General features: G+C 44.1%; 1 protein-coding gene across 1 annotated transcript in view; it reads left to right on the forward strand.

Moving 5' to 3' along the window:
• Positions 1–25,396, forward strand: part of grin3bb (glutamate receptor, ionotropic, N-methyl-D-aspartate 3Bb) — an 82,542-nt gene that overhangs the window by 16,058 nt on the left and 41,088 nt on the right. The window contains exons 2-3 of the mRNA XM_078198002.1: positions 15,884–16,482; positions 21,946–22,993. Coding sequence (XP_078054128.1) covers positions 15,884–16,482; positions 21,946–22,993 — 1,647 coding nt within the window. The remainder of the gene's footprint in view (positions 1–15,883; positions 16,483–21,945; positions 22,994–25,396) is intronic.

A 25,396-nucleotide genomic window follows, 5' to 3' on the forward strand; every position in this document is an offset into this window, starting at 1 on the left:
CAGGTATCACAGGTAGATTAAATATGGGACAATGTTAATGATTAGTTATCCACTTACCATTGATCAGGGAGTTGCTGCTTTTTGTTTCAGTATAGTTTGTGAGAGGTTTGGTTGTTATTCCTGTTTGGAAACACGTCTGCAGACCTTCTTCCAAATCACTGAAGCACGGATCTAAAATCTGCCCCAGCCAGATTGACAGCTGTGTCTGAGACTGTTGTGAAGGGAACAAGGTTATTGATCGTCTGTACTCCATTCTGACACACAATGGTAGCCAGGGATCTCCAATTACAGGATTAAATTGAACTTCAGGGTTTGTCAAGAGTTAGAAATCATAGAAACCCTACAGTGCAGAAGGAGGCCATTCGGCCCATCGAGTCTGCACCGACCACAATCCCACCCAGGCCCTACCCCCACATATTTACCCGCTAATCCACACATCCCAGGACTCTAAGGGGCAATTTTTAACCTGGCCAATCAACCTAACCCGCACATCTTTGGACTGTGGGAGGAAACCGGAGCACCCGGAGGAAACCCACGCAGACACGAGGAGAATGTGCAAACTCCACACAGACAGTGACCCGAGCCGGGAATCAAACCCGGGACCCTGGAGCTGTGAAGCAACAGTGCTAACCACTGTGCTACCGTGCCGCCCGTTCCTTTAAGTTGTAGTTCTGCAGTCTGCAAGTGAGAGTTTTGCATTGAAGTGTTGTGTCAGCCAGCAGAAGGGCTAAGCGAGATTTGAAATAGAGCCTGTTCTATCGGGGAGTAAGTGATTTTATGCCTTGGAGTGCATATTTAATATGGTGTTTTCATTAATTTTTTTTATAGAGGAGAGAAGAGAAATTCAGTGCGCTGTAATAGCCCCGAATTTGCGTTTTCAAAAACAGATATGAACGGACACATGCAGCTACGAATGTGAAATCGACGAACAAGAGATACCCAGTGACTTGCAAATCGCCACAAGTTGCTGGTCGATTTGCACTGCTCCATTTGCTTCACAAAAACAACATCCCAGCTTTAACCCTCACTGTGCTTTCCGTGAACTGAGTTTATGTTAAATGCTCATTAAACTCATTGCAGAAAATTAAAGCTTTGTAATTAAAAACTAAGTAACTTTAACAACATGAAAATCGTTAATGATGGCCAATCAACCTCCCTGATCCAGACAGTGAGCAATTAAATCCAGAATCTCATTCCTTTAAATTGTGAATTATTGTAGGGAGATTTCTAAAATTTCACCTTAATCTTTTTTCTTACCTTTCATTTCTGTCTCTAGTTTTCTATCCAGATTTCCTTTCCCTCTATTTATCTTTTAGATTTGAGATTGAATTTGATCTCTTTATCAGTCCTTTCTCTGTTTTTTTTTTCAATATGATAATCTCATTGGTTAAGGTGTTTTGCTAATTGTCCTGTTATTCACCAAGATCTCAGATACAGGATTGCCCTTGTGCTATTATCATGACAACACTTCCAACAATTTTTTTTATACATATAGAATCATAGAATTTACAGTGCAGAAGGAGGCCATTTGGCCCATCAAGCCTGCACCAACAACAATCCCAACCAGGTCTTATCCCCGTAACCCCACATATTTACCCTCCTAATCTCCCTGACATTAAAGGGGTAATTTATCATGCTCAATCAACCTAACCTGCACATCTTTTGGAGTGTGGGAGGAAACCGGAGCACCCGAAGGAAACCCACGCAGACACAGGGAGAATGTGCAAACTCCACACAGACAGTGACCCGAGGCTGGAATTGAACCCGGGTCCCTGGCACTGTGAGGCAGCAGTGCTAACCACTGTGCCACTGTGCCGCCCAAGCACAGTTCAATTCAGCATTGTTTCCCCAACCCACTCCCACATGTCTCTGACTTTTATAAATTCAGATGACGGTCTGGTGGTTATTTTTCCAGCTCTTGTTCTGTCACATTTGAAGGAATACTAGTCTCAGTTGCTTTGGGTTGACTTTGTCACTTTGCCATTGAAATTGGAGCACTGTGTGTTTCTGGTTGTTGCTGGCCTCCGTTTGATTCATTTTTTTGTGTTCCCCTCGAGTTGTGTTTCTCTTTATCAACAATACCTCTGCTGTGTTCAGATACCATGGGTTTGTCCCACTCCTTCAGAAGGGAATGTGTATTTCATTCATTCACAGAGTGGAATTGCATTTCCTTCTTCTGTGGAGTCTGTTCTTCCTGGAAATTGACATTTCAAAAATGGAACCCTCATTTTTACTTGTTTCACTGTTTCCATTTTATGTTTCAACAACTCAATGATTCTCAGTAAGTTTGAGGCATTCAGTACTTTTTATTCTAGCTCCTTGAGCTTCAGTATTGGATTTTCTTTTCCAATCTTATTTCTGTCTTCTTTCTCTGTCTGCAGCGGAATTTTGTCCTTCATTTTAGTTTCATTGTTGGCCAAGTCTTGTTTCAGTTCTGTAATTGCAATACTTATGGCTTAATTATCCACTTGCAACTTGGAAAGTTCCATGACTTTTCCTCTCAATGTCTCCTCTTTTCCATTCAGCTGGTTCTTCAGCTCTTCAGTCTCCTTCTTCTACCTCTTGGCTTCCTCTTGATTCGTCTCTGCCAACTTGTTCTTCCCTTTGTTCAGAGTAATGTTAAATTAATTTTGTTTCTCTTTGTGAATTTCCAGAGGATCAAACTTTGACCTAAGGGATCCTCATAGCGTGTGAAGATTCTTCATCAGGTTTTCCTTCTCTTTATGATGCTCAATTGCTTTGTCTTGATTTTTCTATAATTTAACAGGTTCTATTCAAGTGTATTCCACCTCTGTTCTTCCATTCTTCTGTTCATTGTACTGGTTACCCTATGAAAGAAAGGATATCATTAAACTGGAAAGAGTGCAGAAAAGATTGACTAGGATGCTACCGGGACTTGATGGTTTGAGTTATAAGGAGAGACTGGATAAACTGGGATTATTTTCTCTGGAGCATAGGAGGCTAAGGGGTGATCTTATAAAGGTCTATAAAATAATGAGGGGCACAGACATGGTGGATAGTCAACATCCTTTCCCAACAGTAGGAGAGTCTAAAACTGGAGGGCATAGATTTAAGGTGAGAGGGGAGAGATATAAAAGGGTCCAGAGGGGCAGCTTTTTCATACAGAGGGCGGTGAGTGTCTGGAACGAGCTGCCAGAGATAGTGGTAGAGGTGGGCACAATTTTGTCTTTTAATAAGCATTTAGACAGTTACATGGGTAAGATTGGTATAGAGGGATATAGGCCAAATGTGGGCAATTGGGAATAGCATAGTGGTAAAAACTGGGCAGTATGGACAAGTTGGGCCGAAGGGCCTGTTTCCATGCTGTAAACTTCTATGACTCTAAGCTAATCTTCATGCTGCTGAAGGCTTATGTACTCCTTTTGCATTTCATCTTGAAGGACAATCAGTTGTTCTTTCAACTGTTCATTTTCTTGTTGATTTCTTGTTAAATCGCGTTGTGTTTCAGTGTACCGCTTTGTTGCTACTGATTGCTCTAATGTTGCTTTTGCTGAAGTAGTATTCAACATCATTTTTAGCTTCTCACATTTTTCCGGGGCTACATATTGATTCTTCAAAGAGTCTTTCAGGATAGTGACTCTGTTGAGCATCTGTTCTGCTTGCTGTTGTGTTCCTTCAACTCAGAATTGATACAAACATCGTCCTGTGGAATTGCTCAATTTTCTTTTTGCTGATTTTCTTTCCTTTGGATTATTTAAGATTGCTTTCCTACATTCACAGCCAGCTGCTTGCTCTTCTTTACCTCCTGCTGTTGCAGTTTGTGTATCGTGCCAGCATTTTCAAAAAGCTCTATTTTTAAGCCTTTTAGCTACTTTTCAACCTCTTTTTTTTCTTCTGCACTAAACTCTTCAGCATGGTCTACCTCCATTACACTGACATGGTCTACCACCATTTTGTGGGTTACTTGAGTATTGTCTACCTCCGCTTGGGGCCTTCTGTCTCTCTGGTTCTGGGGTCTTTTGTCTCCCTCAGTGTTTTATTGGGGTGCTCTAAATGTTCCTTTAAGGTCTGCACTCTCCACAACTTGGAGATTAAAATATTTGTCAAGGACTTCTAATATATCATCAGATGAGGTTGAGGATTCTTTCATCCACATATGCACCAAACAAGTATACTTCTGATTTTTTAGTTAATCCCATTGTACATTGATAATTCTGTACCAAGACTCCCAATTTTAGACTAAATCGGTTTAGAAGTTTTAATTTTCTATCTGTGGCTATTTTTTGTAACAGGTGAGCACCTTTTAAAATTGTTATTTCACGGTGGCTCCAGTGTTGCCAGTTCTTTTTTCCTAGGTGTTCTTTCCATGCTTTGTCAGTTTTGGCAGGCTCTCAACAGGAAATCTTTGTTTTGGCCCTCTGTTTTGGATTTGCAAGAAGGAAACTTGAAGGCAACATTTTTTACTTTGCCTTCTGTATTTTAAAAGCTTTTTTTCGGTTGAGTTTGGCCAGCTCATGTTATGGGGCCAATTGGGGCTCTTGCTTTGGCTCTCTTTAAGTTGCATTCTGGATGTGTTGATCCAGATGGCTGTCTATTTTAAAAGGAAAGTTAATTTTTTTACTGTATTTTCTTTATGCTCACCCTTCTTTGATTTGGCTAGATCCTTTGACTCTGCCTTATGTTAGATTAGATTTGGCTTTTCATCCATACAGTGGAACATTTTGCTGCCTTTCAGCCTTTTATTTCCTTTTTTGGATTTTGACCATCTCTTTTTTTTAGAACTGGCTAGGTTCCTTGACTGTACATTCAATCGGGCCTGGCAATGGACCTCCATCTGCCCAGCCTCCATATCTGTAATTAAACCTGTTATTTCAGCGCTTCCCAACTGTACCTTCCATTTTTAGGCAATCTCCAACTGTGTCTTTAATTTAGGTACACTTCTCTCAGGCCAGGCTTCAGTTTCTTTACTTCTCCATGCCTTGAGAATCCGGGTTCCTTCTTGAACTGTTTTGAGTTTCGCTGTTGCCATGTTGTAAAGTGTTTTTGGTGTTTATCGGAGAGGTCTGGGAGCCTGCATGGGTTAAACATAAATCCTTTATTGTTAACCCATTGCTATATAAAGACCCAATGTACTGCCATTCATTGGTGCCATCTCCATGCCAGCTCCTTCCAGACCCTACAGACTGTCTACTTTTTTTAGGGACTCTCTATATCACTGTGAGTAGTACTGTTCTCCAGTCCCCCATTAACCCTTACTCTGCCAAACATGCTTATCTTACATTTACCATGAGGAACAAAAAGACAGGAGTAGGTCATTCAGCCATCCAAGCCTGTTCTGCCATTCTCTTATTTTCTGGGTGAACCAATTTCTAGGTGTCCAGATCACCAACAACCTGTCCTGGTCCCTCCACACTGATGCTATAGTTACGAAAGCCCACTAACACCTCTACTTTCTCAGGAGGCTAAGGAAATTCAGCATGTCTGCTACAACTCTCACCAATTTGTATAGTTGCACCATAGAAAGGATCCTTTCCAATGTATCATAGCTTGATATGTATCCTGCTCTGACCAAGACCAAGAAACTACAAAGCATTGTGAACATAGTCCAGTCCATCTGCCCATCCATTCACTCAGTCTCAGGGGCGGCACGGTAGAACAGTGGTTAGCACTGCTGCTTCACAGCACCAGGGACCTGGGTTCGATTCCCAGCTTGGGTCACTGTCTGAGTGGAGTTTGCATGTTCTCCCTGTATCTGCGTGGGTTTCCTCCCACATTCTGAAAGACGTGCATTGACCTGAACAGGCGCTGGACTGTGGCGACTAGGGGAATTTCACAGTAACTTCATTGCAGTGTTAATGTAAGCCTTGCGTGTGACTAAAAAAATAAATAAACTTTGCTTTGCTCTATACTTCTTGCTGTCTCAGAAAAGCAGCCAGCATAATCCAGGATCCCACACACCCCGGACATACTCTCTTCCACCTTCTTCCTTCAGGAAAAAGATACAAAAGTCTGAGATCACGTACTAACTGATTCAAGAACATCTTCTTCCCTGCTGCCATCAGACTTTTGAATGGATCTACCTTATATTAAGTTGATCTTTCTCTACACTCTAGCTCACACTACATTCTGCACCCTCTCCTTTCCTTCTCCTCTACATACTGTATGAACGGTATGTTTTGTCTGTATAGCGCGCAAGAAACAATATTTTGCACTGTATTCCAATACATGTGACAATAATAAATCAAATCAAATCATTGATCAGCATTTCAACTTCATTTTATGTATCTTTGCTTCATGTCCCTTGTCTATCAAAAACCTATTGATCTCAATTGACCCAGAGGCCATGATCTTTTAGGGGAGAGTGTTCCAGATTTCCTTTGTGTAGAGACATGTTTCATGATTTCACTCCTGAATGATCTGGCTCTAATAACAATATCGCCCCTTCTATATTTCTCCACGGAAGAAATAGTATCTGCCAACCAGACTGATTCCTGTATCTTTTTAAACACCTCAGTTAGATCACCACTCAACCTCAATACTCAATGGCGCACAAACCAAGCCTGTACGACCTGTCCTTCTAATTTAACACCTTGTGTAATTCTGCTGATCAACCCTTCCAGGACCAAGCCTGAGGCGAGATTCCCAGACTGAAATTGGTACTCTGATGGAGATGATTTCCTAGATACAGAGACTGAAGTTTGACCTCGGAAGAGGTTATAATTGGTTGCTTGCAAAAGAGAGGAGAATCACATGGTGGCAAACAAAATATTTCAGCAACTGGAAACAACGGTTTCTGTTGCGATCTTTGAGCCTCACTGTCTGGCTGACAGGAAAAGGCACATTTCAGAGCATAGGATATGTGAGGATATGTAAGTGGCTTACCCCTGAAAATATCAGAAAATTGAATCCCATAATGCTTGCTTCCAATGTAGAGGATACTGATAGTTTGAGACTTACTCCCTCAGTGGCACAGTGGTTAGCACTGCTGCCTCACAGTGCCAGGGATCCAGGTTCAATTCCGGCCTTGGGTGACTGTCTGTGTGGAGTCTGCACGTTCTCCCTGTGTCTGCGTGGGTTTCCTCTGGGTGCTCTGGCTTCCACCCACGTCCAAAGATGTGCGGGCTAGGTTGATTAGCCATTCTAAGTTGCCTCTTAGTATCAGGGGGGGTTAACAGGGTAAAACGTGGGTCTACAGGGATAGGGCCTGGTTGGGATTGTGGTTGGTGCAGGCTCGATGAGCTGAATAGCCTACTTCTGCACTGTAGAGATTCAATGATTATTCCAATGTTCTCCTGCTCCATACCTAAATTGATTTTTGTGCAGCTCTGTCAGATTCCTCAGTCAGTCTCAAACTAGTTACCAGGCATTTAATCAGCTCTAAGTGATGACCCTTTAGTGTGGCTATGCCAAGTGTCAGCCTTGTGATTGTTTACAGCTTTTGTTACAGATTTCTGACAGAAATGCCAATCCCAGTTCTGTCCTGAATGTGCTCATTTTATTTTGTCAAATTTAACACTTTTCAGTCACATTTTAGGGACCAGATCAGAAACCCCTGGGTATATAAGGAGATTAGACTAGACTCCAACTATTTTTTATTTTGGCATTAGTGTGAGGATAAGATATTTCACTCCAGTTGTTTTTCTATTGATACACGAGGAATCTTTTATCAAAACAACCTTTATTTTAACAAAACAGTTTAAATATAACAAATTAGCATAACTTTTGCCACTAGAAATACTTAAACATAAGATGCAATTCTTAACTGCTAGTCTATCTCTATTAGTTCCAATTTAAGCATTATTCCTCATAGACTTAAAATCCCCTTCACAAATCAGTTAACAAACAACAGGCTTACATGATTTGTACTTGTTATCAGTCCTAGAGCCTTTGAACACCCCTGGAGAGATATACACAGAGAGAGACATCTGTCTTCTGACACTCAAATAGCAGCCTCCAGAGAGAGAGAGAAACACTTCTTGTTTCTTGTAGACCCAAGCAGAATCTGCCTGCTTGTCTCTGTGAGCTTAGCACACAACTCTTTCTCATGTCAATCAACCTAATTAAACCCTACTCTGAAACACCAAATGAAAACCCTAAAATACAGAGAAATGCATTAGCTTAAATTTAAACAAACACCCCATTATCTAGGATCAATTATTCTTCTAGATTCTCAGCATGTGGGCTGACTGGAGCAGAAGGATCAACACCGTAAACAGAGCTGAATTTTAAACATGCCCTAAAGAACCTTGATATAAATACATTACTTAAAGGTACGGCATCGTCACATATGATCATAGAGATATCAGATGAAAAAAACTCTTTCATGGGACTTGGGCACTTACTAATGTGAGGTTTTGAGTGATAGTTGTGCTTTGGGACTCTCTTAAATTCAAGTTAAACTGGGGTAGTGAAGAGAGCAATGCCATTGGTCCTGAATTGTTCACAACAGTTCTGGATAGTTTGATTACCGTGAGCCAGGAGCCCCTACTCAAGAGTTACTAAGAGCAATGTGCAAAATATCCATTCCTGAAACAGAGGTGAGAGCAGTTGGGGCTGACGGTGGGCAGATTTTTTTGACTCTGAGATTTCAGACAGAAAGTGAGCGAGTAAGAAAGAGCGAGGTCGCTCAGAGAGACGAAAGACGGCAGCTTTACGTTTTATGAATAATATTTTCACTTCTTGCAATAGTTGTATAAACAGTGAACACTTAAGTTGTGGTTATGACTAATATATTATCTTAAAGTGGAAATGCATTCTCATCACAGCATGAGGGGGAGGTGAGGCATTGTGGTATTATCACTGGACCAGTAAACTCAAAATCCAGGGTAATTCTTTGGGGACCTGTGTTCTAATCTCACCATGACAGGTGGTAGACTTTGAATTCAATAAAAACCTGTCAATTGTCATAAAATCCCATTTGGTTCACTATTTTATGGGAAGGAAATCTGTTGTCCTCACCTGACCTGGCCGACAGATCCACACAGCAAATAGTTGACTCTTAAATGCCCCTTGAAATGGTCCAGCAAGCCAGTCAAACAGCTACATAAGGAGCGAAACTGGACAAACCACCGGCATTGACATAGCACCAGACACAACAACAAAATGAAGGAGATTGTCATCGACTTCAGGAAGTGTAAAGGAGAACATGCCCCTGTCTACATCAACAGAAACAAAGTAGCAAGGGTTGAGAGCTTCAAGTTTTTAGGTGTCCAGGTTACCAACAACCTGTGCTTGTCCCCCCATGCCAACACTGTAGTTAAGAAAGCCCACCAATGCCTCTACTTTCTCAGAAGACTAAGGAAATTTGGCATGTCAGCTATGACTCTCACCAACTTTTACAGATGCACCATAGAAAGCATTCTTTCTGGTTGTATCACAGCTTGGTATGGCTCCTGCTCTGCCCAAGACTGCAAGAAACTACAAAAGGTCGTGAATGTAGCCCAGTCCATCACACAAACCAGCCTCCCACCCATTGACTCTGTCTACACATCCCGCTGCCTCGGTAAAGCAGCCAGCATAATTAAGGACCCCACGCACCCCGGACATTCACTCTTCCACCTTCTTCCATCAGGAAAAAGATACAAAAGTCTGAGGTCACGTACCAACCGACTCAAGAACAGCGTCTTCCCTGCTGCCATCAGACTTTTGAATGGACCTACCTCGCATTAAATTGATCTTTCTCTGCACCCTAGCTTTGACTGTAAAATTGCATTCTGCACTCTCCCCTTCTCTATGAACAGCATGTTCTGCCTGTATAGCACGTAAGAAACAATACTTTTCACTGTATGTTAATACATGTGACAATAATAAATCAAATCAAATCAAAACTGCTGATCCTTCAGAGTCTTCCTTACTAACATTGGGAAAGCTAACCCACAGCCTAGTCAAGCAACAGCCTGACATAATCATATTCACGGAATCATACCTTACAGACAATATCCCAGACACCACCATCAGTATTCCTGGGTCTGTCTGTCCCACCGGCAGGACAGACCCAGCAGAAGTGGCGGCACAGTGGTTAACAGAGTTGCCCTAGGAGTGTACAATGTCTACTCCAGACGCCAAGAAGTGTCATGGCATCAGGTCAAACGTGGGCAAAGAAACCTCCCACTGGTTGCCATGTAACATTCCCTCCACTCCTCAGCTGATGAATCAGTATTCCTCCATGTTGACCGCTTGGAGGAAGCACTGATGGTAACTAGGGCACAGGTATACTCTGGTTGGGGTCCTCAATGTCCATTACCAAGCTCGGTAACACCCCCACAGGCTGAATTGGTACTAAAGGCAAAGCTGTGAGACTGGGTTTAAGGTGAAGTGGTGAGGGAATCAAAAAGAGAGAAAAACACACTTGACCTCAACTCACCAATCTGCCTGCTGCAGATGCATCGGTCCATGACAATATCAGGAGGAGTGACGCATAGTCCTTGTGGAGACAAAGTCCTGTAATCACATTGAGGATACCCTCCTTCATGTTGTGTGGCACTGCTATCATGTTAAATAATCTAGCAACTCAAGGCCAGGGAACCATGAGGTGCTGTGAGCTATCAGCAGCATCAGTCTTGTATTTGGCCACAATTTATAACCTCTTGGCCCAGCATATTCCCTCCACTTTATCAGCAAACCAGGGGATCAACCCTAATTCAATGAAGAGTGCAGAAGGGCATGTTAGGAGCAGCACCAGGCATACCTAAAAATGAAGTGTCAAGCTGATGAAGCTTCAACATATGACTATTTGTGTGCCAAAGCAGCATAAGCAGCAAGTAATACACAGAGCCAAGCAATTCCACAACCAACGGGTCAGATCTAAGCTCTGCAGTTCTACCACATCCAGCCGTGAATGGAGGTGGACAATTGAACAACTCAGGGGAGGAGTAGGTTCTCAGATATCCCCATCATTAATGATGGAGGAGTCCAGCACATCAGTGCAAAAGGTAACAACAATCTTCGACAATCACACCAACCTTCAGCCAGAAGTGCCGAGTGGATGATCCATCTCGGCCTCCTCTGGAGGACCCCCGTCAGTCTTCAGCCAATTCGATTCACTCCATGTGATATCAAGAAATGGCTGACAGCACTGGATACAGCAAAGGCTACAGGCCCTGACAATATTCCGGCAATAATACTGAAGGCTTGTGCTCCAGAACTTGCCACACCCTAGCCAAGCTGTTCCAGTACAGCTACAACACTGGCATCTACCCGGCAATGTGGAAAATTGACCAGGTATGTCCTGTAGACAAAAAGCAGAACAAATCCAATCCAGCCAATTACTGCCCCATCAGTCTACTCTCGATGATCAGTAAAGTGATGGAAGGTGTTATTAACAGTGCTATCAAGCGGCACTTGCTTAGCAATAACCTGCTTCCTGAGGCTCAGTTTGGGTTCTGCCAGGGCCCATCGGCTCCTGACCTCATTACAGCCCTGATTCAAATATAGACAAGAGAGCTGAAGTCCAGAATTGAGGTGAGAGTGACTGCCCTTGACATCAAGGCCACATTTGACCGAGTGTGGCATCATGGAACCCTAGCAAAACTGAAGTCACTGGGAAGCAGGGGTAAACCCTCCGCTGGTTGGAGTCACACCTGACACAAAGGAAGATAGTTATGGTTGTTGAAGGTCGATCATTTTAGTTCCAGGACATCACTGCAGGAGTTCCCCAGATCCGAGCACCAACCATCTTCAGCTGCTTCCTTTCATCCTAAGGTCCGAAATGGGGACGTTTGCTGACCATTGCACAATGTTCAGTGTCATTTGCAACTCCTCAGATACTGAAGCAGTCTATGTCCAAATGCAGAAAGACCTGGACAATATCCAGGCTTGGGCTGACAAGTAGCAGGTAACATTTGCAGCACTCAAGTGCCAGGCAATGATTATTTCCAAGAAGAAAAAATCTAACCATTTCCCTTTGATATTCAATGGCATTAGCATTGCTGAATCGCCCACTATCAACATCCTGGGGGTTACCATTGACCAGATACTGAACTGGACTAGCCACATAAATACCATGCTTACAAGAGCAGGTCAGAGATTCAAAATCCGTGAGTTATTGACTTGTGTCCCTAAAGTCTGTCTACCATCTACAAAGCACAAGTCAGAAGTGTAATGGAATACTCTCCACTTGCTCAGATGAGTGCAGCTCCAACAACACTCTAGAAGCTTGACACCACCCAGGACAAAGAGTCCACTTGATTAGCTTCCCATCCACAAACGTTCATTCCCTCCACGGATGAACAGTGGCAGCCATCATGCACTGTGAGAACATACCAAGTCTCCTTAGACAGAACTTTCCAAACCCCTGACCACTACCATCTAGGAAGTCAAGGCCAGCAGACAAATGGGAACACCGCCACCTAGAAGTTCCCCTCCAAGCCACACACCATCCTGACTTGGAAATATATTCTTCACTGTCACTGGATCAAAGTCCTGGAATTCCCTCCCATAAACATGGAGTGCAGCAGCTCAAGAAGGCAGCTCACTCTCACCTTCTCTAGGACAATTAGGGATGAGCAATAAATGCTGGCTTAGCCAACAATGTCCACATCCCATGAATGAAAAGAAAAGTAAAATGAGTGTTTCATCATTGCAGTAAGTGTGTTTTGGAAAGGAAAGAGTGTCAATCATTCACTCTTAGCCTGAATAGGACAATTCACGACAGTGATAGGTGACCTTGGCTCAAAATCTAAGGCCGTTTTGGCTTCTCATAGTGTGGCTAGGACAGTCAGTCGATAAGATTGTTCTGTTCCTGGGTACATGTATACTGCTGATTTTAGCATTCAGCCTGTATATCTGGCATATTTTACAAGAGCAACTTACATTTATATAGTGCCTTTACTGTCATTGAAAGTCCCAAGGAGAGATGGTGGTGTAATCATAATATCACTAGACTAGTAATCCAGAGGCCCAGGCTAATGTTCTGGGGGTATGGGTTCAAATCCCATTTAAATTCATATAATAAATCTAGAATATAAAGTTGGTTTCAGTATTGGTAACCAGAAAATTATATTATTAATTGTTTTAAAAGAAAATGCTTCATTAATGTCCTTCAGGGAAGGAAATCTGCCATCCTTAGCCAGTCTGACCTACATGTGACTCTAGATTCACAGTAATTCTTAACTGCCCTCTGAAATGTTCAATGGCAATTAGGGATAGGCAAAATTGCTGGCCTGGTCAGCAATCCTTGCATCCCAAGAATGAATTTAAAAAATGTTTGCATTGGATAAGCTCATGTTCATGCAGGGTGGAAGATGACAGTCTAACCAGGGGAGTGTTGCAATAATCAATTCAAGAGGTAATAAAGGCAATGAAGGTTTCAGCAGAAAACGAGCCAAGGTATTGATGAAGTTATGGAGGTCTCAACGATGGCACAGGTATGTGATTGCAAGCCCATCTTTGAGTCAAATATGACTCCAGGTGAAAGGCCTGGTTCAACCTCAGGATTGTTGCCAGGGAGAGGGTTAGAGTTGGTGCCGTAAGACATTACATAAATGGTATGACAGAGAAACAGATGGAGGGTCGGAGTTTTGCAGAGTCAGGAAAACTCCATGGACCTTTAAAAATAAGAGGATAGGAACCAAATGTATAAGTCCCACACCCATTTCTAACCAATCCAACTTTTGCCAGCAGGAAGAGGGAGTGCAGAATGTGATTCACATAAACAGGACACCCAAACACATCAGGGCCGTTTGAACTTAGTGCTGAGGTCAAATAGATTCCATTTTGTTTGTCCTAACGTCTTAACTGGCAGTATAGAAGTCGCAAATTGTTGGAGTAGACACATTGGACAGGATTTTCTGGTCACGCTCGGCCCACAACTGGAAAATCCCGCTTAAGGTCAACGTGGAAAATCCTGCTCGAAGTCAACGGACCTTTCCATAGTCCGTTCCTTGTCTGTTACAATTCCCGTGGCAGGTGGAACAGGAATTATGCCCCAAAAAGTTTTTAAAACCATCTGCTGATGGACTGTTTTGATTGATGCCCATCTGGTGTAGGTTAAAAAAAAATCATTACTATTTCATTGTGAATGCTTGGCTGAGTTTCAGAAGCTATAATTATCTCAGCAGGTGTGCTGAAATTACATTTTGATTGACAGTTCAAAGAATCTCTTCAAGGATTAGCTGCTTTTGATATGGCTGATATGGTATTTGTTTTTTTTTTGAGAGATTGTACACTGGAGATTTAAAAGCTTTGAATGAGTTTTGTGAATGGGAGATTTTCATTATAAAGTATACATGTGTGAGAGCTGTACTGAATTTTTAGAAGTTTTTGTTTTCACCTCCACATGTCTCCTGAGGTCTGAGCAGGATGGATACCAGCTGAGTTACAATGGAAGTAGCATGGGGCTATGAGGGGCCATGAGCTGCCATGTAGGGACCATGGGATTTAAAGGCTGTGGGCACTGAACTTCTAAAACAACTAGGTCAAAGTCCTGAAAAACCAAGCTGGGCCTTCCAACCAGCCCACTTCGGCACTAGTCTGCCCCCTTGTCCGCCTACAATCTTCTTCTGATGTTGGCGAGCCTGACTCTGTCCCACCCCCGCGTTGCCAGAGGGAAAATTGGATCTAGTAGGACCCTTCAATCTGGGTTGGAAAAGGATCCGATGTGGCAGATTCACCTTGGTAAGGAAATCTGGCCCCGAGTCTCTGCTGCATTTGTTACATTGCCCAGGGAACCTTGTCTTCCTCCTTCCCCTCCACCATTCAGCACCTTCAAGAGAGGAAGAAAGGAATTAGTTCATCAGTCCCACAAGTGCTGAACTATAACCCCGCTATCGCCAGCGCAATTACCAGGGTAACAAAGACTCCTATCAGTTAGGTTTACTGCTCTACCAAAATGCAATGTTTCATGTCTTGACATCAAGCTTCAAAACAATCCATAAACCATATTCCTGCGCATCGATCAGAATTATTAAGATTCATGTTCAAGCTCCTTCAGCGCAAGCACCATTTCTTATTGTATGACAGTGTACAACAAACAAGGAATAAATCTGTACAATAAGCCTGGATTAATATGTGCTTAATAATTAATCTCAGTTTCTGCAAATTTAGTTAATTAGGATTGGGTAGAGAGGAAAAATGAAGCTCAAGTCATTAATTGATTTTTAAATGTATCGGTATGAGGGCAAAACCAAGATCTCAGTTCCTAGAGTTCTGGTGTAGATATTTTCATTTCTCTCCATATTCTCCTTTTCTCCCAAAGGCAACAATTCTTCCAGTTGCAGAGAAACCATCTTTCAAATAGTCCTTCCATGAAGCATTGATTGTTAGCGGGATAGTTATCCATGGACAAAGTTAAGGTGGAGGTTGCTATCAGCTTGGTAAAGATCCTGAGGAACTGATGCATTTGTTTCTTGAGTTAGATAACTTGCATTCAAATCTCGAGCACTAAATCCGATGCCTACATGTGTTGAGATGAGACTAAATTACTTCAAAATTAGAATGATCGCACCAGAAATCAGTGAAAAATAAGTCTAAAATATTGCTTGGAAAAATAAATTGCAGTCAACATTTTGAATAGCTTCTCGAGTGTCCAACACACGGAGATTTTAACTATTGCTAACCTCCATCTATAGAATTAATACAGAGCACATACTCCCTGCAGAACATACCCTGCTTAAATCAGTCTGTAGAGCTCAGATGTAGGATGGCAAAAGGTTTAGAAAAATGTAGACATGGAACGGTGTAACCCGGGGCGGGGGTTACAGAAATTCAGTTAGGGCACTGAGTGAGTTGGACGGTGGCCCAGTGAGATTGTTGGGTGAGCTGGGCGGAGGTTGGGTTGAGTTTTGGGCTGGTGTTGAACACGTCAGGTGCCAAGTCGGTTTTACTCCTCGAGAGCTAAGCTCAAATTCCCTTTTGATCCTGGATGTTATAGATAATCTCGTTTTCAAACTCCAGATGCTAACCCCAAGACTCATTTATCTTCCAGAATCCTTTGCATCTGCAGATGAGCATGGAGAGCTCAGTGACCTCCTTGATGGATTTGCTCATCAGTGTCCTTAAGACCAACTCCTGGTATGACGTGAGTGTGATCTTGTGCCACAGTTGGGATATCTCCAGGTTCCTCAGTTACCTGAGCAACAACTCCAACTTTGAACTGCGGGCTTTACTCAACCTAACAAACATGGATGATGCGGGCATCATTCGTTTTTTACACGAGAAATTGAGTGATTTAAAGGACTCATCCACTTCTGTTTTGATGTTTAGCAGCAATGCCAAATGCTCTGGCTTTGTCTTTGAAACGGCAGCTGGGTTGGGTTTGACTTCGCCCGAGTTTCACTGGGTTATTGGTCATCCGCTCAACGTTGAGGACCTGCAAACCACAGGCCTGCCCCTCGGCCTCCTTGCTTACGGTGAAGTGAACAAACCGGTTCTGGGAAATTACGTGAGGGATGCGGTGGAGCTAATATCTAGAGCCATATCAACAGCTGTGTTTATACGGCCAGACATGACACTCATCCAGAGCATGGTGAACTGTAACGACAAACAGAAAGAAGGAGCCTTATCTTCAGGTCAATATCTTTCAAGGTAAAACTTTCATCTTGTAAATGTTTTGATGAGTTCAATTTACTCTATCTCCAATTTCCTTCTGCCCTCACCTGTGCTCAGAGGTTTTCTTCCACAGTTAATGGATGCCCCTGAAGCAAATTACCCAAATGGCCATTGATATGTAATAAAAACAGAAAATGCTGGATAAACTCAGCGGGTTTGGCAGCACTTGCGGAGTTGGAGAGTTTTACAGCACAGAAAGAGGCCCTTTGGCCCATCATGTCTACATTGGCTACCTAACACCTATTTATTCTAATCCCATTTTCCAGCACTTGCTCCGTAACCTTGTTACGGGTGGCACGGTGGCAAAGTGGTTAGCACTGCTGCCTCACAGTGCCAGGGACCCGGGTTTGATTCCCAGCTTCAGTCACTGCTTGTGTAGAGTTTGCACATTCTCCCCGTGTCTGTGTGGGTTTCCTCCGGGTGCTCCGGTTTCCACCCAGAGTCCAAAGATGTGCTGGTTAGATGCATTGGCCACGCTAAATTCTCCCTCAGTGTACCCGAACAGGTGCCGGAGTGTGGCAACCAGGGGATTTTCACAGTAACTTCATTGCAGTGTTAATGTAAGACTACTTGTGACACTATTAAATAAATAAATAAACTTTGAATGCGATGGCGTTTCAAATGCTCATCTAAATGTTGCCTCTACAATCCTTTCAGGCAGTGAGTTCCAGTTTCCCACCACCCTCTGGGTGAAAACATTGTCCTCAAATCCCCTTTAAATTTCCTGCTCCTTACTTTAAATCTATGTCCCCTGGTTATTGACCCCTCCACTGAGGGGGAAAGATTCTTTCCATCTATATCCCAAGTAATTTTGTACACTTCGATCAGGTCTCCCCGCGGCCTTCTCTGCTCAATGGAAAACAACCCCAGCCTAAACAGCCTCTCTTCATATCCGAAACGCAACATCTTGGTGAATCATCTCTGCTCCCTTTCTAGTGCAATCACATCCTTCCTATAGTGTGCCGACCAGAACGGCAGTGGCCCAACAAGTGTTTTATACAGTTCCATTATAACCTTCCTGCTCTTATATTCTATACCTTGGCTAATAACGACAAGTATCCCATATGCCTTCTTAACCACCTTATCTACCTGTCTGTTGCCTTCAGGGATTTATGGACATGCACCCCAAGGTCCCTCTGATCCTCTGGACTTCCTAGCATCCTATTGTTCATGTGTATTCCCTTGCTTTGTTAGCCCTCCCAAAATGCTCAAACCTCACACTTTTCAGGGTTAAATTTTATTTGCCACTGACCAGCCCGTCTATATCTTCCTGTGATCTAAGGCTTTTCCTCTTGGCTATTTACCACACCATCAGTTTTCATGTAATCTGCGAACATGATTATGTCCCCGTCTAGATCGTTGACATACACTAAGAACACCAAGGGACGCAGCGCCAATCTCTGTGGTATACCACTCGACACAGGCTTCCAGTCACAAAAAAAACTTCAACCATTACCCTCTGCCTCTGGTCAGGAGAGAAACAGAGTTAATATTTTGGATCTAAATGATCCTTCCACAGAACTGTTTATTTGTGCTTTGCTTTTTGTTCAGCCGAAGCAGTGAGTGCCAGGAGACTGAGCAATGGGGGGGGGGGTGTGGGGCTGCTAAATGACGAACAGCTATAAGCTGAACCTGGGATCTCTGCGCCTGACAGCAACCAATCAGCTTTAGAAAAATAAAATGATTGCATCACAAACTCTCATTGTGCTTAAATCTCTTTTTTTCCTCCAGCTTTCTGTTTAAGAGATTGATTTTCCTTGATTGTGATTATTAGGGAACAACAGGTAACCTGACTATAATTGACACGGCTCAGTTATTATTAACTCTGCTTGAAACCAGTGTCCATGTTTAACAGGTGTCCACAGGCTGTTCAGCTCAGTGACACTGAGCAGCCGGCTCTACCCAATCCCCCTCTGAACCGGGTTCTCTGGGTGGCAAAGTGTAAAGAGGCTCAGGTCCCCTGCCCGCACTCCATTTGCTCACCCACCCCCACTCGCCAAACTGGAACAGGGAATAGAGCAGCATAATCCAACTCATCTTTCTTTCCCAATGCATAGTGGGTGTCATGATCCCGCACACAGAGTTTCTTATCCTGCCACTGAAAGCAGGTGTGGAGAATTCAGCAGCTGGGACAGGAAATGGATGAGCAGATTCCAAACTCTACGGCACGGTGGCACAGTGGTTAGCACTGCTGCCTCACAGCGCTAGGGACCCGGGTTTGATTCCTGGCTTGGGTCACTGTCTGTGTGGCGTTTGCAGGTTTGCCCCGTGTCTGTGTGGGTTTCCTCCAGGTGCTCTGGTTTCCTCCCACAGTCCAAAGACATGCTGGTTAGGTGTATTGGCCATGTTAAATTCTCCCTCAGTGTACCCGAACAGAGTGCCGCCATTTCTTCCCCAAGCCATCCCAATTTGGAACATATTGCCTTTCCTCTATCCCTTATCAATATCCAGGAATTCCCTCCCTAACAGCTACAGGGAGCACCTTCACCATACGGACTTTTGCAATTCAGGAAGAAGTCTCATCACCATATTTTCCAGTAGGTGGGTTTGGGGAGTTAAATTTGATCTTGCCAATGTTGACAACATTCTGAGGATGAATTTTTAAAATGGCATCAATCCAAATTGCCCCACCTCCACAGCTGGGTGACGTTCATGGGAGATATGCCTATCAGTAGCACAGTGAGATTAATGGCCACTGAAGGCCTCATTCACCTCTGCCTTTATTTTCCCTATGGCAGGGGATAGGTGAAAGCAAAGTGGGCAGCCCGGCTGCATTTTAAGTGCGGTTTGCCCGCCAAGATCATACCCCCCACCCCCTTTAACCCTCCCCCTGGCCTATCAAATCTAGCTCCTCACCCTCCCTCACTGGCCAGCATCTGCCAGCCAGGCCCATTCAAAAGCTTGGACTTACCTTGAAGACCGGGTTCCATCATTACTACTTCTCATTGACTATCTGTAGTCCCAGCATCGGCCACTATTCAAACCTGGCACTGATTGGACTATAGAACCGCTGGCCAATTAAATTGGCGGGGGGGTCTCTTCCAGATGGGAGTGGAAGTCTCACCCTGTAACTCCCAGCGTAAAATGGCTGCAAGGCAGTCAGCTTTTTGGTAGTTGGGCAGACTAATTTTTCAGTCAGGAAGGGGAGCTGGCGAGGGGGGCAGAATACAACACTGTCACATGCTTTATTTATTAGTCACAAGTAAGGCTTACATTAACACTGCAATTAAGTTGCTGTGAAATTCCCCTAGTTGCCACACTTTGGCGCCTATTCGGGTCAATGCATCTAACCAGCACATCTTTCAGACTGTGGGAGGAAACCGGAACACCCGGAGGAAACCCATGCAGACACGGGGAGAACGTGCAAACTTAAAAAGCGACCCAAGCTGGGAATCGAACCTGGGTCTCTGGTGCTGTGGAGCAGCAATGCTGACTACTGTGCCACAGTGCTGCTCCTATGTGCGGGTGAGATTGGAGGGGTTCCAGTTCTCTCCACTATCCTATCACTTTCTCAGCATCCAGTAGCTCACTCAGGTGGCTATTCCTTCCATGCGTATCCTAAATAGCGAATACCAGTGAGATATTCGTTCACCTGAGACATCACATCAAAGGCTTTGCATTTGGAAAATTCTGACTTACCCCTGAAGTAAAGAGAACGGAACAGATTATAAGATGTGATCTTGGGGCAGCCCAGAGAAGCAGTGGGAGTGAAAGGTACTGAGGCTACAGGACAGATTTTTGACTGATTAGGCAAGGGAAAGAGATCAGAAATAAATCAAGATCAGAAAGTTGAACCCTTTGCTACTGGTCAAGTCAATGGAGATGTTTATTTTCTTGTTTTCTTTCATTCATTGGATCTGGGGTTCGCTGGCAGCATTTAAAGTTTTAAAGTTTATTTATTAGTGTCACAAGTAGGCTTACATTAACACTGCAATGAAGTTACTGTGAAAATCCCCCAGTAGCCACACTCCAGCGCCTGTTCGGGTACACTGAGGGAGTATTTAGCATGGCCAATGCACCTAACCAGCACGTCTTTTGGAATATGGGAGGAAACTGGAGCACCTGGAGGAAACCCACGCAGACACGGGGAGAACGTGCAGACTCTGCACAGACAGTGACCCAAGCCAGGACTCAAACTCAGGTCCCTGGCGCTGTGAGGCAGCAGTGCTAACCACTGTGCCGCCTCATCCCTAATTTCCATTGCACTGAGTGGCTCACTAGGCCTTTGGAAGTTATTAAGAGTTGCTGTGGCTCTGGAGTTACATGTAGGCCAGACCAGGTGAGGACAGCAGATTTCCTTCCCTAAAGAGCATTAGTGAATCCAATGGGTTTTTACAACATTTAACAATGTTTTCGTGGTCATCAATAGACTTTTGATTCCAGATATTTTCATTGAATTCAAATTTCACCGTCTGCCATGGCAGCATTTGAAACCAGATCCCCAGAGATTACCCGGGGTCTCTGGAATACTAGTCCAGTGACAATATTACTGCCCCACTGCCTCCTCACAGTGCATTGTCCTGTGATCTGAAGGAGATTGAGATGAATTAGTGAGTAGGGAAAGGTAGATTAGTTTGCGAACGTCTAGTGATGTGCCATGAAATTCATTGACTTCGGGAACTTGGGTGATATTTTCCAGACTTTTCCTTGGAATTGACCAGTTTTTTTCCCAGTTTCTTTGCTATAAGCCGCCACCCGCCACCCCCCACTGGTTGCTGGGAAGGGCAGTATGTAAGGTTTTTCAAACAACTTAATTTTGTGTGTTCAAATATATTGTATCCCAATTACTTAAAACTTGTAATATTTACAATGTTAACTGTTGCTCATCGCCACTCCTGCCTTGGCCTATCATCTGATCCATGTTTTTTGTTACCTCCAGACTCAACTATTCCAATGTTCTTCGCCAACCTTTCATCTGCCAGTCTCCATAAACTGTATCTCCTCCAAACATTTGTTATGCATATCCTGAATCGCAGCAAGTTCCATTCACCATCACCCCTATGCTTGCTGCCCTAGATTCAGCGACCCCTCAAAATTTAAAATTCTTGTCCTTCTGTTCAGATCCATCATGGCTTTGCCCCTCCCCATCTCTGTAACCACTTGCAGTTCCACAACCTCAGAAAACTCTGCATTCCTCCAATTCTAGTCTGATGTGCATCCACAATTTCCTTAGCCTCACTCTGCTCACTACAGCCGTTCCTTTAGGGCTGAAGCACTGGGATTTCCTCCCTGAACCTTTCTTTAGCTTTCTCCTCCCTGAAGGTGCTGTTTAACACCAGCCTATTGGTCCAAAGTTTTGGTCACACGTCCTAATTACCTCCTTTTGTGTTTGGGATTGTGACGCGGCCTTGGGACATTTTATTACATTAAATCTGCTACGTGAATGTATGTTGTTGTTGCCATTGAGCAAGGTTCTCTTCCCACTTTTATTCCCTCCAGGTTTTTGGCAAACACATCGTTTGACGGGGTGACGGGTTATATCCACGTACAGGAGACGTCACACATTCGCAGTGATCACCGTTATCATATCTGGAACCTGCGGCAGGACCCTTTGGGAAAACCCACCTGGGTGAGAGTTGGCAAATGGAACAGACAGAAAATCGAGATTGAGCGAGGCATCTGGCCCAGCCGAATGCAGAATGAGATGAACGAGGACAGCAGCTCGGCCCACTCCAAGCTGCGGGTGGTCACCTTGGTGGAGTTGCCCTTTGTTTTCACCAGGGAGGTTGACCGTGATGGTAGTTGCCCAGCAGGCCTCCTGTGCTTGGACCCTCACACCAAAGACCCCGCTGTGTTGGCACGCTTATTCGAGGAGCTGAACGACGAAAATGGATCAGTGCCAACAGAGTACAAGAAATGTTGCTATGGTTACTGCATGGACCTCCTGGAGCAGCTGTCGGACGACCTGGGTTTTGACTTTGACTTGTACATCGTTGGAGATGGCAAGTATGGCGCCTGGAAAAATGGTTCGTGGACAGGACTGGTGGGTGATCTCCTCAGCGGTGCCGCCCACATGGCCGTCACCTCCTTTAGCATCAACTCGGCACGCAGCAAGGTGATAGATTTCACCAGCCCCTTCTACTCCACCAGTTTAGCCATCCTGGTGAGGTCAAGGGACACAGCGGCTCCCATTGGCGCTTTTATGTGGCCATTACACTGGTCAATGTGGGTCGGGATCTTCGTGGCTCTCCACCTGACGGCCTTGTTTCTGACACTTTACGAGTGGAACAGTCCTTTTGGAATGACCCCCAATGGGAGAAATAGAATAAAAGTGTTCTCTTATTCCTCAGCTCTTAACCTGTGCTACGCAATCCTCTTTGGGCGAACAGTTTCTAGTAAGATACCCAAATGTTGGACTGGGCGTTTCTTAATGAACCTCTGGGCAATATTTTGCCTCTTGGTTTTATCCAGTTACACAGCTAACCTGGCAGCTGTTATGGTCGGAGAGAAAACCTTTGAGGAACTTTCTGGGATTCACGATACGAAGGTAAAAAATAACAAAGGTTTTTCAATGTTTTATTGGAAAGGAAAAAGGAAACACATTTAACAATGTATTTCCAGGGATGTTTTAAAGAGGATGTCAAACAAAATTTCATGAATTAAAATGATTGTGTGAATAGTCCAAGTTCCTGTCCCCAACACACTGGGTCAGAAATCAAGAGGGAGATTTGATTGTTTAACTTTATATTTTAAGTCAACTTTGAAAGCTTCCAAGGGCATTCCTTGTTCAATGCTCAAATTGGACTGTGTGACAGTGGGAGTGCTGGCCTCAATGTTGTGGACAAGGGAGGAGAAAAATAGATATATTGTACTCCTAATCCATGATGTGGAGATGCCAGCATTGGACTGGAGTGGACACTGTAAGAAGTCTCACAACACCAGGTTAACGTCCAACAGGTTTATTTGGAATCATGAGCTTTCGGAGCGCTGCTCCTTCAACAGGTAAGTCACTCTCACCTGACGAAGGACCAGCACTCCGAAAGCTCATGACTCCTAATCCAGATCACTATCCAATGTGCTGGAAAATGCTTGTGTGAACATTGGGTGAAACAGGATCTAGGTTGGCCCGTTATGCCATGCCCAATACTCTTGGTCAGGCTGAGTATGGCCAACAGCAGCTGGAAACCCTGTATTAATTTCCCTTCCTTATCCAGGACCATTAATTCCACCTGTAGCTCTCTATGGGTGGCATGGTGGCACAGTGGTTAGCACTGCTGCCTCACAGCACCAGGGGACCTGGGTTCGCTTCCTGGCTTGGGTCACCGTCTGTGTGGAGTTTGCACATTCTCCTCGTGCCTGTGTGGATTTCCTCCGGGTGCTCCGGTTTCCTCCTACAGTCCAAAAGGCGTGCTGGTTAGGTGCATTGGCCATGGTAAATTCTCCTTCAGTGTATCTGAACAGGTGCCGGAGTGTGGCGACTGGGGGATTTTCACAGTAACTTCATTGCTGCATTAATGTAAGCCTACTTGTGACACTAATAAATAAACTTAAACTTTAGAATGAATCTATTTATCATCCCTGAGGGTTAGAGCCCATATACAATTACAGGTCGAGTATTCTTTACCCTTATATCCAAAAACCGAACACTGTCCAAAACCGCATTTATTTTAAACTTCATTCAGTGCGGGAAATCTATGACTTAACATAGAACATAGAACAGTACAGCACAGAACATGCCCTTCGGCCCACGATGTTGTGCCGAGCTTTATCTAAAGATCAAGATCAAGCTATCCCACTCCCTATCATCCTGGTGTGCTCCATGTGCCTATCCAATAACCGCTTAAATGTTCCTAAAGTGTCTGACTCCACTATCACTGCAGGCAGTCCATTCCACACCCCAACCACTCTCTGCGTAAAGAACCTACCTCTGATATCCTTCCTATATCTCCCACCACGAACCCTATAGTTATGCCCCCTTGTAATAGCTCCATCCACCCGAGGAAATAGTCTTTGAACGTTCACTCTATCTATCCCCTTCATCATTTTATAAACCTCTATTAAGTCTCCCCTCAGCCTCCTCCGCTCCAGAGAGAACAGCCCAAGCTCCCTCAACCTTTCCTCATAAGACCTACCCTCCAAACCAGGCAGCATCCTGGTAAATCTCCTCTGCACTCTTTCCAGCGCTTCCACATCCTTCTTATAGTGAGGTGACCAGAACTGCACACAATATTCCAAATGTGGTCTCACCAAGGTCCTGTACAGTTGCAGCATAACCCCACGGCTCTTAAACTCCAACCCCCTGTTAATAAAAGCTAACACACTATAGGCCTTCTTCACAGCTCTATCCACTTGAGTGGCAACCTTTAGAGATCTGTGGATATGGACCCCAAGATCTCTCTGTTCCTCCACAGTCTTCAGAACCCTACCTTTGACCCTGTAATCCACATTTAAATTAGTCCTACCAAAATGAATCACCTCACATTTATCAGGGTTAAACTCCATTTGCCATTTTTCAGCCCAGCTTTGCATCCTATCTATGTCTCTTTGCAGCCTACAACAGCCCTCCACCTCATCCACTACTCCACCAATCTTGGTGTCATCAGCAAATTTACTGATCCACCCTTCAGCCCCCTCCTCTAAGTAATTAATAAAAATCACAAAGAGCAGAGGACCAAGCACTGATCCCTGCGGCACTCCGCTAGCAACCTGCCTCCAATCCGAAAATTTTCCATCGACCACCACCCTCTGTCTTCGATCAGACAGCCAGTTACCTATCCAATCGGCCAACTTTCCCTCTATCCCACACCTCCTCACTTTCATCATAAGCCGACCATGGGGGACCTTATCAAACGCCTTACTAAAATCCATGTATATGACATCAACTGCCCTATCTTCATCAACACACTTAGGTACCTCCTCAAAAAATTCTATCAAATTTGTGAGGCACGAC

The sequence above is a fragment of the Mustelus asterias genome, chromosome 26 (genome assembly GCF_964213995.1).
Source record: "Mustelus asterias chromosome 26, sMusAst1.hap1.1, whole genome shotgun sequence".
NCBI lineage: Eukaryota > Metazoa > Chordata > Chondrichthyes > Carcharhiniformes > Triakidae > Mustelus > Mustelus asterias.